General features: G+C 35.0%; 2 protein-coding genes across 3 annotated transcripts; one reads left to right on the forward strand and one right to left on the reverse strand.

Moving 5' to 3' along the window:
* Window positions 1-271: 271 nt before the first annotated feature.
* On the reverse strand, window positions 272-1,896 carry OGG1 (8-oxoguanine-DNA glycosylase 1). Its single transcript, XM_079005052.1, has 3 exons — window positions 1,063-1,896; window positions 782-992; window positions 272-683 (listed from the first exon to the last, which is right to left on the reverse strand). The coding sequence occupies exons 1-3, from the start codon at window positions 1,770-1,772 to the stop codon at window positions 462-464; spliced, it is 1,143 nt and encodes a 380-aa protein (XP_078861178.1). The 5' UTR covers window positions 1,773-1,896; the 3' UTR covers window positions 272-461.
* A 7,376-nt stretch (window positions 1,897-9,272) lies between these two features.
* On the forward strand, window positions 9,273-14,598 carry SWI3C (SWITCH/sucrose nonfermenting 3C). 2 transcript variants are annotated; one of them, XM_079005053.1, is made up of 9 exons: window positions 9,273-9,481; window positions 9,652-10,191; window positions 10,298-10,836; window positions 10,920-11,268; window positions 11,344-11,417; window positions 11,503-11,630; window positions 13,591-13,655; window positions 13,740-13,891; window positions 13,977-14,598. In XM_079005053.1, exons 1-9 carry the CDS (start codon window positions 9,463-9,465, stop codon window positions 14,412-14,414), a joined length of 2,304 nt encoding a protein of 767 aa, XP_078861179.1. In that variant the 5' UTR covers window positions 9,273-9,462; the 3' UTR covers window positions 14,415-14,598. The 2 variants fall into 2 exon arrangements, with proteins under 2 accessions (XP_078861179.1, XP_078861180.1); XM_079005054.1 differs by having other exon boundaries at window positions 13,743-13,891.
* Window positions 14,599-19,015: the final 4,417 nt, after the last annotated feature.

Consider the following 19,015-nt stretch of genomic DNA (forward strand, 5'->3'; position numbering starts at 1 on the left):
AAGTGAAAGGGGAGCCTACTTTAGAGCATCCTCTTTGTAGAAGACTGATGAGCCAATTAAGGAATTCTTCTTACTTAAAATATGGATAACAACTTTTATAAAGGTTTCAACACTTAATATCCATTTTTGTTATGTTCATATGCAAAAAGGTGAAACCGTAAAAGTAAATTGTTTACCTGTTTGGCCACAACTGAGTATTCATTTGATAATGGGCTAATGGCACGGAAATGATGTGACTACATATTTAAAATAACCTCTAAATAATATACACTTTAAAAAAGAATAACCACTCAATAAATAAAACTACCAATTGTAAGAATTTCTTCCATTGTACAACAGAACTAACTTACCTAACACTAGAAGCAACAATCATGACTTGTAACAATCAGATAATCACTTTGAAAAGAGACAATGAAACACCATTCCTAATACATGAAAACTACTATCAAATGTTATCTTTATCAACCTTTTTGTGATTTTACATCTTTGGTTGCCTCTTTTGTTTGATTAGTTAGAGACTGTAAAAGTGCCTTTTGTGAAGGCAATTCAGCAATAAAAAGTAGAGTCTGAGCCCATCCAGCATATCTCCCGTATTTTTCCACAAATGCATCTGCCACACGGCTACAAAGCTTGGGTGTCAATTTTGTTCCAGCCAGCTCAGGGATTAAGTATCTGGTTGCAATCTTTTTTTATATAAAGACAAAAAATCACCAATATTTTAGTAATTATGTTTCATGCAATAAACCTTGTTATAAAGAAGACATGAATGAAGCTGGCTGACCTTCCAGACATGTGTATCAACAGGAACAGCATGGTGTTGATCTAAAGAGAACAAAGCAATGCAAGCAGCAACTTTGGGGCCCACACCAGGTAGAGTAGTAAGGGCTTCAATTGTGTTTTGAAGCTCTAATTCACGAAGAGAAGCCAGCCATGCTGCTCCTCCACCAGGTTTTGATTGCAGTGCTTGCACTGTGCCAGTTATGTACTTGGCCCTGTTTCATCAAAACCAAAATGTATTTTCAATGTAAGGAAATATGCATTCAATGGGAATGAAAGTCTAACCTGTAGCCAAAACCAGCCTTTCGAAGCTCTTCCTCGGAAACTTTTGACAATTGATCCAGAGAGGGGAATTCATAAAACTCAATCCCTTCGACCACGCCCAGATGATTACCCAATGATGATATGAAATCAACCATCTGGGTTATCCTCTTAATATTGTTATTAGAAGAACAAATAAACTGAATAAGGCACTCAAGTGGGTCTTGCCTGAGCACTCTGGCACCGCTCAAATGCTCCGCCAGTTCAGCAAACCGTTGATCGGAGGCGGAAAACTCGTTCCATAAATCATTTAAACAAATACTCATATTAAGGAAATCCAGTAGAGCTGATTTAGCAGCAGTTTGATCGGAGGAGGGGGTGTTGTGAAAAGTATAAGCTACGTCAGTCCCATTTGCATCTTGAAGTTGTATGAGGGAGACAAGGTGGGAGCCAACAACACCTGTGTATTGAAAAGGGGATGTCTGTTTCCACCTGAATGTTTGGCCGGTTGGGAATGTGAGGGGTAGAAAGAGCTCTGATTTGTTCAAATTGAGAGTTACCCGTTTGGGGGTTTTGAGGTCTGAAATAAGGGCTTTTCTAGGTTTCTTGGAAGAGTAGTATGAGGATATGGTGGAATTGGTTGAGGTGATTTTTGAAAGGATGGGTTCTCCGGTAGCCGTTGTTATTGACGGCGACGACGGGAGGGGTCGTTGTCGCTTCATGTATGTAATCATTCGTTGAGTAATTGGGTGCTGAAATTTGGTTCGCTGCTTCAAGGACCTCTACACTGGCTGGCGATTGATTGCTCACGACAAATTGTCAAACACCCTCTTAGATCTAAAACCGTTGTCGTGTCAATTCCTTATTTTTCAACCCATTTTTCGTCCGTTCTTGAGTGTTAACGAGAAAAATGTAAAAATACTGGTGTTACTTTTTAATTTACAATATGGTTAACTTTTCTTTTGCTTACATAATTTTTTTTTTTTCTTTCTTTTCTATTCTTAGGTGTTGTTTGTTTTTTCGAAGAGAAAATCCATGAATTACGCGGACTACCTCTACAATCCTCTATAGCAGAAGAAGTGGAACAAAAGGCTGCAGTCTATAATAAGAAGCATGTTTGTTTTTTAATATTTGCGGACTGCTACAGTAAACTGAAATTTAAATAGACTAATTTTATAAACTGAAAATAGTTCTCAAAACCGAAATTTTAATAATTATATTATTAAAACATTGAAAAAAAAATACTAAAAAGAACGTGTAAAAAAACAAAAATATAAAACTTAGAAAAAAAACTTTAAAATATATAAAAGAAACTAAAAGTTTTATTCTAGAAAAAAAAACTAATTTTAAAAAACATAAAAAGAGAAAATAATAAAAAAAAATAAGAAAGTATTGCGAAAAATATGTGGAAACTATAAAGAAATATTGTATCAAATCCGTAAATAAAAGTTTTAAAAAAATCAATGTTTTTTTTAAATAAAAGTTTTTTTAAAAAAAAAAATATACCAAAATTCTAAAAAAAAAACACTTGGAAAAAATGAAAGCTGAAAAGGTTTGAAGAGGCAAGTCAAGTGTTGCGCCACACAACATATTCGTAGAGGTTTTATAGTCTGAAGTCTTCCAAAAACAAACCGTGGCGAGAGGGAAAGTGTTGCGCATGTGCTGGGATGCGCAGCAAAAAGTGGTTTGAAAAGGTTTTAAAAAAAAAAACAACACCTTACTTTTTTTCTCTTCTCTTCTCTTCTTTTCTTTGTTTGAACCAGGGAACAAGACCTTTATGTTAGGTTGTTTATTAGGTTAGAGGGAGTGGTGGTGTGTGATAAGGTATGTTAAAACATGCCATATAAACATTGTAAGCAAAAGCCAAAGATAGATGATAAGTGATTAGATAGTCAGTTGTGATTTGTTTTATAGATAGATATTGATGATATTTAAATATGATGTAATCATATATATATATATATATATATATATATATATATATATATATATATATATATATATATATATATATATATATATATATAAGGTATGTTAAAACATGCACATAAACATTGTAAGCAAAAGCCAAAAATAGAGGATACGTGATTAGATAGTCAGTTGTGATTTGTTTTATAGATAGATATTGATGATATTTAAACGTGTTATTATATGTATATAATCACATATGATTTGAGGTGGTCAAGATTCATTTTTGCCTTCTCGATTCAATAGTTGTGTTCATGTACTTAATCACATGCGATTATACATATAATCACATGTGATAAAATACATGAGAATAACTATTGAATCGACAAAGAGAAAATAAATTGTGTCAACATAAATCATATATGATTAGATTCATATAATCACATGTGATTAGATGTATATAATCACATATGATTAATTTGGATAATGATTTGTTTTTGTGTTCTTGGTTCAGTATTTGTTACCATGTATATAATCACATATGATTGTATGTGTCTAATCATATATGATTTATATAGACATGATTCATTTTTTCCAAATAAAATCATATGTGATTAGAAACATATAATCACATCTGATTAAATTTATTTAATCACATATGATTAAAGTGGAAAAAAAAGACAATTTATTGGATCGAGAATGCAAAAATGATTGTTTTCTAGTTGTGGGGTATTCCATCCTGAGGATGATAGGACCCTAGTATGTCGATTTAGACTGTTATATGGTTATCTGATATTGGTGCACATGTCTGATTGATAGTATGTGGGTAATCCAACCCGGTGGTTGTGGGCCAGGAGTATTCCATCCCGGTAGGATGATTGGACTCATAGTAGGTGGGCATTCTAACCCGATGGTTGAGGGCATGGGGTATTCCATCTTGACGGGTGATTGGACCCATAGTAGTTAGAATAGATGTAGGAGTGTGGGCATTCCAACCCGACGGTTGTGGGACAAGAGTATTCCATCCCGGTAGGATGAGTGGACTCATAGTATGTTGGCATTCCAACCTGATGGTTGAGGGCCTGGGGTATTCCATCCAGAAGGATGATTGGACCCATAATAGCTATTGTAGGTATAGGGACGTGGGCATTCCAACCCGATGGTGTGTGTCACAACTAGAAATTTTTGGTGCCTTGTAACTACAACACTTATGTCAACTATGAATCAAAAACATGAAAGCATGCATGATGCTTACTCTATGCCAACAGAATTTCAATCAAACACTTCATACAAGCACAACAAATAGTCAACAAATAATTGGAAACCCTAGAAGTCCTTGTTTAAGTCCATTTTGGACTAGGACTTCCTTATTGGGCCCAATGGACCAATAAGCTTCCAATTGGAATATCATGGGCTTAGAGCTCTTGAATGGGCTCTAATTGGACCCACTTTCATTTATTTTAATATTATGGGCCATATTGAGCCTAGAATGAAATAAGATATTTAAATGGACCATATTGGGCCATAATTAACCAAATTTAGCCCTTATAGGTCATAAAAATCATATTTATAATTATTTGGGCCAAACATCACTTAACATAACCATGAAATGGGCTTAAGCATATAAGGCTCAATCCTCATCTTTTTCTCTCCAAATCTCGGCCCAAGCCCAACCAAAGAAGGAGAGTTGACTTTCCTATGCCACCTCACATTTGTCCATAGGATTCCCATGCATCATCTCATGTTTTCATGCAAATCAATTCAAAAACCTCTCTTGTCTCCTCTCTTTTGCTCTCGGCCGAACCCAAGCACACACACACATTTCACTCACAATTTTCTCAAGAAAACTCTCTCCACTCCTCTCCATATTTTCGAGATTAAGGAAGCTTTCAAGGAGATTTAACCCATAAACACATCATCTAAGGTAAGTTGATGTTAGATCCATAATCTATCTATTTCCTTTTCATCAAAAATCGTCTCTTAATCCATTCAAACTCATGATTTTGCATCTTAGAGCATATTAAGTTCGAGATCCTCTAAGAAAGGTTGCTAGGATCGAATTCTTCTTCATCTTTCCTTCCAAAACCGAAACCACACCCAAGGTGAGTTTCATACCCCCTTTTTTTCGGTTTTTATGAGGGAGAATACAAGTAAATGTGTAGATCTATGTGTAAATGTATGCTATGTGTGATTTGATGCATGTATGTGTGTGATATCATGTGTTTTGTGATGTATATGTTATCAAAAAGTGTGTAAAAACCGAGATCTAAGGCATGAGAAGATAAATAAACATAACTTAAGTTATTATACACTAAACAAGTCAATAAAAATGGCTTATAAGATCATGATGAACATAATCTAATATTAAACCCATTTTTGGGCTTAAAATGTCAAAAATACAAAACTTAGGGTACAAACCAACAATTTATAGTTTCTGGAGGGTCAAAAGGTTCCAAACAATTTCTATAATAATTTTTCTGAACAACAACATTTTTAAGGGACTTAAAATGTAAATTTTGAACTTAATGGGCTAGATTTGGGCTTTTCGGTCCAATAAGCCTCATATTGCGAGATTTATAAGTTTGAGGGGCTGAAAATGCAATTTTCTGTAAAATAGGGGATTTGAAGTGTATTAAAACTATTTCAAAGGTCAAAAATGCTTTTCAAATTCAAAAAGGATAAAAAATGTAAAAAATTTATATTTTGGGCCAAAACTGTAAAAGTTGCGAAACTGGGGGTTTTAACCGAGAAAACATCATTCTGGAAGGGCTAAAGCTGTTTACAAAATAAATTTGGGTTAAAAATGTCTTTTCAACAAGTTTATGATACAAAAGTGTCAAAATAATGTTTTAAGGACTAAAATGAAATTCTTTTATATAAAGGACTAAAAGTGTTATTTTTATAAAAAAAAGGTTGTGAAAAGGTAAAAATCTTACTTTTAAACAAATTAATTCATTAAGACAAAATACAAGATCCACGACTACCGACGAAACAGAAAAACAAATACACTCTCAACAACAAATATCGTTACAAAACGAATTGATTCGGTCTCGAATCAATAACAAAATCCAATAATCAATAACCCAAGTAATTCGTTAAACACGCGACAACTATGATGAGTCAACATACAAACTTTGGGCTTGAAAGTTTCAAATCGTGCTTGTTGGGCCTTGCTAGCCCAATAACATGATATTTGGGCCCGAAGGGAATACACTTACGTGTTAATGAGCCTTCTATGACCCAATTCCATGTAAAAGGACTTCAATAGCTCTAATGTGTTATTGGGCCCTAATGGTCCATTAGTACTGCTAGTGAGGTCGAGAAGTCAAATGCGAGTTGGGTCAAGTGCTTTTCGCATTCCCGATAGCCTTGAATAACTTATGGAAATAAAGGGGGCTTCGTACCCTCCTTTCTCCTTGGTTGACCGGCTTATGAGAATTCGAGTAAACAGATTCGTGGCGTTAATCAAGAGAAGTCAGGGTGGTTGGATTATGTGAGTAGTACGGACGACGCCTCACGGATCGTTCGTAACCTGTAGTTATAAACTAGTCATTTTCATTAATGCGTGATTGTAACAAGTCACAAACCTTAATTAATCCAATGTCACCTGGGTAATCAAAAACATTCGTCGTATCGGTATAACAATAAACAAGTCATGTAATTTGCGTATTGGGAAAACATCGGGTTTTCCCGGAAAGTTCAACATTTTCACCTATGTGATGTATACAAAGTTCAACAATTATACATGTTTTCAAAATCGACAAACATATTTACGGATCTTCACACTTTTTATAAACAAATACTCTTTTCAGAAAATATCGGATTTTCTGTGTTTTTCAAACTTCACAAAAATCATTTTTCCATAACATTACTTATGAACTCACCAACATTTCATATGTTGACGTTTTTCCAAAGTAACTTGTATTCTCAGGTAACAGGTAAGCCGAAGAATAAGTATCAAGTTATGTGATGGTGTTTTGCTTAGATTATCTTTCGAACGGTTTATGTTATGAAATTGTAATGTTTAAAACAATGTATTGAATGTAAACAATATCAGTTGTAATATTTCAATGCATGGTGATGAATGATGTTATGATTCATGTATAATCATTGTGATGGTATTCAATTTAAGTCACAAGAGCCCTCGGACGTTTCCGCCGTTCGGTTCGGGGGTGTGACAGTGTGGGCCGGGAGTATTCCATCTGGTAGGATGATTGGACTCGTAGTATGTTGACATTCCAACCCCGATGGTTGAGGGCCAGGGGTATTCCAACCTGATGGTTGACTGGACCATAGTATGCTGTTTTGTTACTGTATGTGTATGGGTATTTTGGGGGCAACTCACTAAGCTTTTGGGCTTACAGTTTCAATGTATTGTTTCAGGTACATCAGGAGATTGTGGCAAGGCGAAAGCGTGATCGTACCGCTCCTCATAGTACATAATTTTTTGATTTGGTTATGGGGATACTTTGATGTTTAAACTGTTTTGAAAACAAGTTGTAATAACTTAATGGTTTTTGAATGGATTAAAATGTTTTAAATTGGCGCAAATTTTATGGGTGTTACATCTTTTGGGATCTGTTTTCTTACCTTTCAACCCGTTCTTAAATTTCGATAAAATAATATTGGTAAAGTTCCCCATTTTATCTTTTCATAAATATTAAGATCCCATTCTAATGATTTTTGGTTGATTTTATATTAAATTTACAAGTTGGTAACTTTAAGCTGTCACTTTCTGGACCACTTAACAATCTTGGAATAAATTGTACCAATCAATTAAGAATTACATTAGACCCTTTATATGTGGAAAACTATACATCCATATCTAACTATAGGCTTTGGAATTTTTGCATTTGGAGTTCTGATGAATTTATTATGATTTTTTGAAGACAATGCATGAAATCTATGACAACATGGACCAACCTGAGAAGATTGCCAATTTTACCCCTCAAGGATTTGGAATTTAGAAATGTGATTCAATGTTTGAAGGAACTAGACATACTAATATTTCCAGAAAACTAAGTCTCATGATTTTTAGGTGATCTTATTGACTTTCACGAATTTTAGAAGTTGGATGACACATTTGGGAAAATTAATCATAATAGCTTTTAAATCACTTTTGGTGTTCTATTAAGTACTTAATGGTCAAGCCTTAAGTTTATCACTTTTAACATGATTGTTGGTTACTTATTAGGATATTGAGATGTGAAATTCAATTTAACCTAAGGACCTTAATACTTGGCTTAATGAGGGTTAAAAGTTAAGGATTTTCACATAAAATGCCACTTTTACACTTATTAGGTTCTTTCAAACAATATGACAAACACGTTGCGTGCATGAAATCCAACAGTGATCATCAACTCTCTAATAGACTCCAATCCAACCCCTAGAGCTTACTATTCTCATTTATCATTGACACCAATAATTAGCATAAAGAAGGAACGATTCATGACTATAAATGGAACGATGCCAGATTTCACAATATCATGAATTTGACTCATAATTCGATCAAACCCATCATTTTCCCGATCAAAGTAAAAAATCAAACTAAAATGTGGTTTTTAAAAACAACTGAAACTAACCTCAAATTCTATCTCGACATCCAATTCGATGGAAAGCATCAAAATTTGCAAATATTTATGCTTCAAACTCTTGTGTATGAGTTTTTCATGAACATTGGTTTCTGCTTCACTATTCCTCTTCCTCCATGGTTGTTGATTTGCTATGTCCAACGCCGACATTATGTAGATCTTTGCCATCTACACCTTTGAAATGAAGAAATTGAGGCTCAGTTGGTCGGTTATTTGGTACACCTAGTCGATAAACCCTAACCCTAAAATCCAAAGAATGTGATTGTCACTCGAACCAGATCGACTTTTCGATGGAGAGAAGGGACAGACGGACATGATTCTGACGATGGGAGGAGTAGAGGCGAAGGGTATGTCCGTTGATTCCAGGTTTCACGTCGTTTCCTTGGGCCTGTCTAATTAATAAAGTAAGAGATAAACTTTTAAACTTAATGTGTTGTATTTGGATGATGCACGGTGTTTTATGAATAAATAAGCTAAAATTTTGTTCTCAAATGTTCTCAATTTAAAAAATGTTTTTATTTGAACGTGTGTGTGTGTATATATATATATATATATATATATATATATATATATATATATATATATGTTTTACACAAATTGCTCTGATTAAATACAAGTAAGCAATGATACAAAACATAAAAGTGTAGTGGTCAAAGTATAAATTTTGCGTTTTTGCTTATTGGTCCTCTAACTTCACTGTGTATAGAGTTTTGGGTAGAAAAGAAAGATAAATTTTCTCTGCGCAATCTCGTTTTCTTGTGTTTTGGGGAAGATTGATTGGAAACCCTTCTCCCCCCCTCTCTCTATCGTGTTTTCTTGTCCTCTCTCTCCCCATACTTCCACCATTCACGGACCCCACAATTCCTCTAAACCCCTTCTTCTCCCCCTTCGTTCTCTCTTTTCCTTTCTCTCTCTCGCTGCAATAATGCCAGCCTCCTCCTCAGGTACATATACACCCTTTCTATATATACACATATGTATATGTGTGTGTATATACACAATAAAATTGGAACTTCTAAGGTTTCAATTCTTTTTCCATTTTCAATTTGAGCTTTGGGATAACTTCAATTTTGGTTTTGGTTTCGATTTGGATGTGGATTTTGATTTTCTACAGAGACTAGGAACAGGTGGAGGAAACGGAAGCGAGGAGAGCAGTCCCGAAAACCTAGACCGCAACCCCAGCACCAGCACGATGATGACGATGAGGATTATGAAGAAGAAGACGATGTCGACCTCGATCAACAGAACCAACATCCCGAATTTGACGATGACCACAGTAATTCACCCGATCCTACAGCTGCCACCGGAGCAGTAACTGAGGTCATATCCGATGGCGCTGTTCGAATCTCCACCTTCCCTTCTGTAATCAAACATACGGTAAATCAACACCATTACTCGGTGATTCAGAGTGTTGCCAGGGAGAGAGCTTGCCGAGCTGGAGACAGTAGCAATGGTGGCATGAACTGCGTCTTCTTGGAGAATATTTCTCACGGCCAGCTACAGGCGTTGTCTGCCATGCCTAAGGATGCTCCAGCTTTGACTGGCGGAGACTCAGAAGGGTCTTTTGTAATTACACCTCCTCCCATCATGGAGGGTCGTGGTGTTGTCAAGAGATATGGTTCGGATCGAGTACATGTTGTACCAATGCACGCAGGTCTGTAGAATCACATGTGGGCTTCCATTTATTGCTATCAACTTTTATTGATTGTAGACACTTTCTTACCTACATGGGTTTGTATTTTTCCTCTCATTTCAAGCAGATTGGTTTTCACCAACAACTGTAAACCGATTAGAAAGACAGGCAGTGCCACATTTTTTCTCCGGGAAGTCACCAGACCACACTCCAGAAAAGTACATGGATTGTCGCAACCGAATTGTTGCTAAATACATGGAGAATCCAGCAATGAGGTTGTCAGCTTCTGAGTGCCATAGTTTTTTAGCTGGTGTTGATGCTGATGATGTAACTCGAGTTGTAAGGTTTCTTGAAAACTGGGGTGTAATCAACTACTGTGCTGCTCCACCAAATCATCATGAACCTAGAAATGAAGGCTCATATCTGACAGAAGATTCAAAAGGAGAATTAAAAGTGCCAGCAGCTGCTTTGCGATCTATTGATAGCTTAATCCAATTTGATAAACCAAGATGTAGGATAAAAGCAACAGATATATATCCAGAATTAGCTGTTGATAGTGATGAAACATCTGATTTGGACACAAGAATTCGTGAGCTATTATCTGAGAATAAGTGCAATCATTGTTCTAAATCTCTTGGTATTGTGTACTATCAGTCTCTCAAAGAGGTAATTCACCAACCCTTTTGTACTTTTCTCTTTCTTGTTTTGTTGAAGCTTTAAGCTTTATGGTGATACGATTTGTTTGGCAGATTGAGTCACTATTATGCTTGAACTGTTACAATGAGGGGGAATTTGTTGCTGGTCATTCAAGTCTGGATTTTATCAAGGTTGATTCCACAAAAGATTATGGAGATCTTGAAGCAGACAGCTGGACCAATCAGGAGACATTATTGTTGTTGGAGGCTATGGAACTCTTCAATGAGAATTGGGTTGAGATTGCTGAGCATGTTGGGACCAAATCAAAGGCTCAATGTATCCTCCACTTTGTACGCCTTTCTATAGATGAGACTCCTTTGGAAAATCTTGAAGTTCCAACTGCTTCAAATTTGCCCAATGGGAATTCATGTGCAAAACCACAATCATATGCAAATGGGAAAGGTATATTCATGTTTTCTATGTGGGAGGTTGGTTAACTAATTGAAATTATGCCTGAAATATTGTTTGTGAATATAGCATCTATTATTGAAGACTCTGAATTTGAAGAGAGATTGCCATTTGAAAAATCCGGGAATCCTGTAATGTCTCAGGTGAGTTGTCCATTTATCAAAATATATTATATACCTTGAAATATGTTAATTAACCTAGAGTTATATTTCTGTTTGATTTTTTTAGGTTGCTTTTTTGGCATCTGCAGTGGGACCAAGAGTGGCTGCAGCTTGTGCTCATGCATCGTTGGCAGCATTGTCTGAGGATGATCATCTAGGTGATCTGGAAAATGACGAATCTGGGTCTGAAAATAGGTATTTTTCCTCTAATGATTTATTATTATTAGCTTTGTGCCCTTTTGAGGTGGAAGTAAAAGTAATTTCCTATGGGATCATGCATTTAATAACATAGGCTTATGAAGGGATGCATATTTCTCTTTTTGTTATAGTTATTTAGTTGCTTTGCCTTAGTGTCTTATTAGTCTTATAGACTGAAGTTTAGTAGGTTGTATGCTAGGGAAAGCAAATATGTTTAGATTTTACATTTTAGTGTGATGTTTTTGTTAGTAGTCAGCTTTGAACTCTTTGATAGAAAGAATCCTATACTGATGACTTGATGATTCTAAAACACATTCAATTAAAGAAATAGTTCATGACTTATTAATGTAATGAACTTACACATGTTTACCAAATCATGCAACAAAGTGAATCACCCCAACTTATTACAAACAAACTTCATGTATGCTTTCTACTGATATTTGTAAATAGCAATTCCCAGTCTCTAGTTTTTGTTCAAATAGTGATTTAAGTTGATGATTACTATCTCACTCTGAGTCAATCAATTTCAAGAAATCTGCCCATTTGTTGTTACATCATTTGATTTGGATTTCTGTTATTGATATTAGATCAGTTTTTATATATATATATATATATATATATATATATATATATATATATGTTCGATTCATGGTGAGTCTGGGTGTACAATACTTGAATCAATTTGATTCAAGATATTGAATCAATATAGCAACTGGATGAAGTCCTATTTTGGGTTTTGGTTGTTTATGATTTAAACTTTTCTGGGTTTAATAGTTGATACTGGGAATGGAAAGTTTATGATTGATGCTAAACTGAAATGGGGTAAGGTGCTCACCACTTCCAAGATAATATATCCACCTCGAAGATACAAGGCATAAATATGAGTTGGAATCCTACCAAAAAGATTGCATGACATGAAAGGAAGTTTAATGCTTAAATTCCATTAAGAACTCAACTTGTCTTCTCTGACCAAACTCATCTATTTATAGGACTTTGAGACATTTCTGCAGCTCTTTAGAATATGATAAAAACTCAATAAATAACTTGGGAACATTGAAGACTTTATTAATTAAACATACGTAGGATATGTGAAATTCGGATGAATGAGTGAAATGGACAGCCTTTAGTATGTAGCAAAAAAAAGGGCATAAGTTGTTGTAGGTAACTCCAAATGAAACGAGGCTCTTGTTTTGGAAATTACACTTCCAGCTTTCCAACAAGATACATATGATTTTTTAGACTTCCAGTTCCAGATAAAGTCTTTGAAGTTTGACAACTTTACAAAAAAAAGAGTCCTTGTTGTGTCTGGGATTGGTTTGTTGCAGCAATGCAATCTATTTCTATTCAGTTATACTTTACTTTCTGCAACTCTGCTATTATTGTTTTGGTCAAGTTATCTCAACACATGACATGACATGGTATATAATAATAGTAGCAGATTGTGAAGTTAAATATCCAAAAGGGAACCACAAATCTTGATCCATGCCCTTGAAGTAGATGTGCATGGGTGGAATGAAAGGTTACTTTAGTGATGAGCCCTTTGCAATCATTAATCAACCAGACCAATTAATTAAATGGCCCATAACATAAGGTTTCACCCATTTACAAATTACATTCAAGAGGACATGACCTCAGATGGGAGAGTGTGGATGTTTTTTTTTTTTTTTTTTTTTCTCGGCTTTATTGCTAGTATTTATATTTCATTTCTTCTTTATTATGGGCTTGCATTTCACCTTCGGTGAGGTGGAGGTATGATCATCTTCCCCTTATGCTGTCCATGTGGGATTTGGCTGTTGTTGTTGGTTTAGGTTTTAAGTAAACTTCTTTTTCTAAATTGGAAAATTATGCACAAAAACAATGCTTTTATCATATTGTTTTTTCTGCTTACCTTGTCACCCTAAAAACCAGTGGCTTTTTGTCCCGTCTTATGTCTAATTTGAGAGTTCTGTTTTTGAAGGGTAAATTCGGAAAACATGAATGGTCGTGCAGATCCCAGAAACCCAATTCCAATTCAACAGAAAGGTAAGTAAGGCCTTGACTTGAGTTTATTGGTGTCTTGTTTTTTCTTACTTATTTCTTTCATATTTTTAATATAATAATTCTCAGAAGGTGAAGGAGGCAGTAGTAATATCACTCCTGAAAAGATGAGGGATGCAGTCAGAGCTGGTCTTGCTGCTGCTGCAACCAAAGCAAAGCTTTTTGCAGATCATGAAGAACGAGAAATCCAAAGGCTATCTGCTAATATCATCAATCATCAGGTATCAATTTTCTTTTTTTTTTTTTTCTTTTTAAATAAAATAAAATTCTCTACTCTTTAACCATACTATGCACTTTATTTTTCAGTTAAAGAGGTTAGAGCTGAAGCTGAAGCAATTTGCAGAAGTGGAAAGCTTATTAATCAAAGAATGTGAACAGCTCGAAAGGGCAAGGCAAAGGGTCTCAGCCGAGCGAGCACTCACCATCTCCTCCCAATTCGGACCCCCTGCTGCTGGCGGCACAACCGTCAACAGACCAACCGGCATGCCAGGTGTCGGTCCCTCATTGCTCAACAACACCGCCGGACCTAGCCGCCAACCCGTCTCCGGATCGCCAGGTCAGCCATTCATTTCGGGGTTCCCCAGTAACCACCACCCACAGATGTCTCATTCTCAACAACAGCAGCAGCAGCCTATGTTTGGGCTGGGCCCACACCTGCCCCTCTCGGCGATCAACCCATCTCCGCCATCAGCCGCCCATCCCATGTTGAGACCCGTGTCGGGAAGTAGATCTGGTTTTGAGTAATTAAAAAAAATGATTTTAACCTTTTTTTTTTTTTTTACTTTTCTTGAAATGACACGAGGGAAATGGTTAATCTTGGAGGTATTTGTTGATTAGGCTTTTTTTTTCTTAATCTCTTTCTTAATGTTATTGTGACTGAATTGGTATGGTGTTGTACAGCGATATTGATTATGTAGCAAATTTAGCATATGCTTTGTGTTGTGGACATGACATTAGCTTTATTAAGTTGCTGATTAAAAAGCATTTGGATAACGATGCTATGTAACAACTGCTTTTGGTTTCTTCATAGCAACGTGTTCATGTTGAACCCGTGCCATGTGTGTGCTTTGTGTCTATGGTGTAATGGTGTTCTGACGTTACTAAAGCAACATGGCAATATTGAAATAATATATGCATTGATATCTATCGGGTTTGGTAGTTGGCGTCAGGCACTAAGATCACACTCGAATTGTATTGAATTTTAAATTCAGTGTCATTGAAAATTGATACCATCGTCCATCTATAACCTAATTGAGATAATGATGAGGATGATCTAAGAAATAACATATTCAATAGTGCTCATGGCTGATAATTACTTTCCTCATGATTCTTTTTGTTATGGACAAGCGGGTTTACATGTTGGATAGTTGGACATATGGTTTGTTTCTTCGTTTCCATTAAAACCACTCTTGATGTTCATCTAGAACTAACAATGTACAAAAAAAAACCAAAGTCTTATTTACGTAAGGGAAGATAAGATGAGACCTGACAATGGGGCGGGTTTGGAGCGAATCGACATTGATCCAAACCCTTTTAACAAATTTCAAAATCAGATCCAAACCCGTTCCGTAACCAGCAGAGTTTTGAATAATCAAATCCATACCCTTATCCACCGAATCAACGGATATCCAAACCCGCCCCGTAACCCATAGACTTTTTGAATTATCAAACACATTTTAGTTAATTCATAAAATAATATTTCTTAAATAAAATAAATGTTGATTTAGAAAACACATTACGTACTCGAGGACTTCCGATTGGAATTAAAAATCAATATTGTAGTAACTTATGATTTATTTTTTACTCTCAATTGTATTGATAGAGAATAACAATGACAAACTTTCATTCAGCAAATGAATGAATTTATTGATTTTTGAATGAAATATGATGATTGCTTGATGAAATATAAATGAAATGACATCTTTCTTAGTAGAATACTGGAAGTATAGAAGTCGACTCCTCGATTCTTATAAACAGTTTGGACTTTGGCATTTTCCCTTTGGACTTTCAATTGGAATTAAAATTAAATATTAAGTAATATACAATATAAACCAATAATTCAAAATTTATACGGGGCGGGTTATAAACGGAGCGGATCAACGATGATCCATACCCGACCCTTTTAATAAAAGGGTTAGCGGGTATGGGTTGTTAACGGGTAAACGAATCAAAAACTATGCTCCAAACCCATATAATTCTTAAGGGTTTGGATCAGATCAGGGTCAAAACCAGCTCCATTGCCAGACCTAGATGGAAGGCTGTCAAAACTTATTCAAAAAGAAGATTAACAACAAACAAAAAAGGAAATGAAAAATGAAAAGAGGAAAATACAAAACTCCTTCTTGCTGAATAATATGTCATACATATTAAATGTCGGTTCACCATCAAATAATATAAATAAATAAAACAAACTAATGAATAATCAATAAATTAAATAGGTAGAAGTTTTTGGGGAAAACATGTGCTTATTGTATATGTACACAAACAAAATAAGCAAATAGAAGCAATAAGACATGTACAAACAGTACAAACAAATAGAAGCAATAAAACACATAACAAACATTAGCCACAACCCTTAGAGCAAAAACGTAAGACATTCAAAAGGAAAACAAATGACAAACTCATATAAATACAAGCACATACAAGGTCAACCTGAAAAAGCTACAAGTACAAACCATGTAAGCAAATACTAGCAACAAAGTATGTAATAAACATTAGCTATAAAACTTGGAATAGAAACTAGCAAATACAAGGAGATAGTAAGAATGAACAAATATCAACCCGTATGATTACAAGCGAAAACAAAAACTCGCCAGAAAGGACAACAAGTACCAACAAAGGTAAAACTCAAATAATTACTCATATACTACTTAACTACTCTGATCCTATGCCTCCTCACCCCTATATGAGGTTGTCCAAAAAAGACCAAAATCCTTCAAGCATAACATCACACTATCAACCCACTTCCTTCACGAGTGTCCTCTCATCCTCTCATTGTGTACAAACATTTATTGTCTCCATCCTCTTAATTGTGACACTTGATTGCCTTCGATGAACATGTTCAAACTACCATAATCTTCTTTCTCTTGATTTCTCATTAATTGAAACAAACCCTAATGAGTTTCTAATTGTTGAGTTTTGAAACCAATCCAATTGAGTTCTATCACAAACCCATTGCAATATACTCATTTCTACAACATACATCTTCCTCTATGATCCTTTTTAGTCGGCCAACATTCAAATACATACAATATATACAGACCTTACACCCATCATATAAAAATTTCCCTTAAGTAACAACTCGATATGTTTGCAGAAATCCCAAATCTTAGATATATAAAAGGAAATTAAAGTACTAGCATGTCTCATAACCCAATGAGGCGTTCTTAACAAAAATCATATAAAGTAATATATAACCATAACTAATCTCTTGACATCAAAACTCTTCAATACCTTATCCTATCTTTCTCTTTAAATTAAGCACACGTCAAAATAGTACATTAGGATAGGAAAGCTTGGTGAGCAACATAAGGGTTAGTACTCTGTAATGTTATATAATTAATATCCTAACTCAAAAACTCATAAGTAAATCCTTTGTGAAATAAACTTATAAATACTATATTAAAATATTTTGACACATAAATAAGTATAATATCACACACACAAAATTGATCATGTATTTATATATAGATACTAAATATAAAAAACTGATCATGTATATATAGATACACATCATCGAAGGTATCTCCACAAGCATATCAAACATGGGGGATTTTTTTTTGGAAGGGGGGGGGGGGTGGGGGGTCTAACTTATATGTGAAGACATAAGACTTCACATGACTTCTCATCCATGTGATGATATCTCCTCACATATGAATAGATAGCCTAGTTTTGCTCAAGCAATGCCGTATCTAGAATGTTCAAAACATATTCCCGGGTTCCACCGTACACCATCAAGGAGATCATAGGTGGTTCAAACTTCTCAATAATCAAAATATTTAACACATAACCAACCTATAAGCTGTATCAATCAATTCATTTATCTACTCATAGATATCCTATAAGAAAGTAATTTTAGTATGTAGTTATAAATATAATCATATTGTTTATCAAAGCCACGAAGGTAGTAATAATATACATGTCACACGCCCAAACCAGAACGGCGGAAACGTTCGGGGGTGGCTGACGTCATGCGTAGTATCACAACATTTGTATAGCAAGCATAGTAAACACAACCAACCATTGAATACAAATATGAAAAATGTTTACATCAGTTTGGAACTTGTTTTAAATACATCGAAAGTATGTATAATATAGAAAACATGACTCTTATTGCTCCGACTTCATCGAATTCCTGGAAGTACCTGTCTACTAGTTCCCTAAGAATACAAGCAGTTTGAAAAATATCAGCATAAAGCTGGTGAGTTCATAAGCATTTAGTTTTTAGAGAAAAATGTTCTTTGATTCTTTTGAAGAGTGTTCTTCAAGAAAATCCTATATTTTCTTATGAAAGATAGTGTTGAAAGAGTATCTAGTGGTAGAATGCAAACCATCAGTTTTAGAAATGCTAATGTTATCCTGGGAAAATCCTATATTTTCCTTAAAAACATGTTATTCGTCCTAGAGGTAGAGATGTCAGTTTAGAAATCCTCGATTGCTATCAGCATATATAAAAGTAGTTTTATTACTTAAGATAAAACAAATGAAGAATAGAGTGCGTAAACAAAGTTAGTTTATACTTATTTGCGAGTCGTATAACCATACTTGATATGACCGAGAGACCTTTATAACGTTCTTCAGGCGTTAAGCTAAATGACATTTGTTCACCACAGGCGTGCCCGCCTCACTGTAGCTAGCAGTTCTGGTGTGGGATTGTCAGTCCTGAATAGATCTATTCACAAATCTCACGCTCTCCCTCCAGGAGACTCTGGTTATACTAAAAGGATTTCTCACTATACACCTAAGGGTACAGTATTGAAGTAGCGCCTCACAATTCTGTATAATCTAGTTTACTAGCGGGAAATCAGTAATAAACAAAAAATTTCCTTGAATAAATGTACTATATACTTCTGAGAAAACATATAACATAAACTAAATCTGCCATAGTTTATATATATTCATTTATGAAATCTGATTAGGTAGAGACTGCCTAGAGGGTTATCCCAAACTATACCCATTATAGTTTATTAGAGATGATATGAAAAATGCTTTGTAAAAACCTTTCTGAAAACTATGAAGTTAGATTTCCAAAATGGAAGTTTTCCTTATGCTCAACATATTACAAAAGAGATAAAATATCCGAAAATGTTATTAAACGTGGAAATCGTTGGACTGCATTAATAAGT

The sequence above is a fragment of the Lactuca serriola genome, chromosome 6, assembly GCF_051521515.1.
Source record: "Lactuca serriola cultivar US96UC23 chromosome 6, Lser_US96UC23_V15, whole genome shotgun sequence".
NCBI classification, from domain to species: domain Eukaryota; kingdom Viridiplantae; phylum Streptophyta; class Magnoliopsida; order Asterales; family Asteraceae; genus Lactuca; species Lactuca serriola.

Bases quoted from the DNA above. Each gene is read 5' to 3' on its own strand.
- SWI3C (XM_079005053.1), top strand. The intron at 11,631-13,590 runs GTATTTTTCCTC...CTGTTTTTGAAG, and splicing joins GAATCTGGGTCTGAAAATAG to GGTAAATTCGGAAAACATGA. The intron at 13,892-13,976 runs GTATCAATTTTC...TTTATTTTTCAG, and splicing joins CTAATATCATCAATCATCAG to TTAAAGAGGTTAGAGCTGAA.
- OGG1 (XM_079005052.1), bottom strand. From the start codon at position 1,772: ATGATTACATACATGAAGCGACAACGACCCCTCCCGTCGTCGCCGTCA. The intron at 993-1,062 runs GTTAGACTTTCA...TTGATGAAACAG, and splicing joins AAGGCTGGTTTTGGCTACAG to GGCCAAGTACATAACTGGCA. The intron at 684-781 runs GTCAGCCAGCTT...ATATAAAAAAAG, and splicing joins TTGATACACATGTCTGGAAG to ATTGCAACCAGATACTTAAT.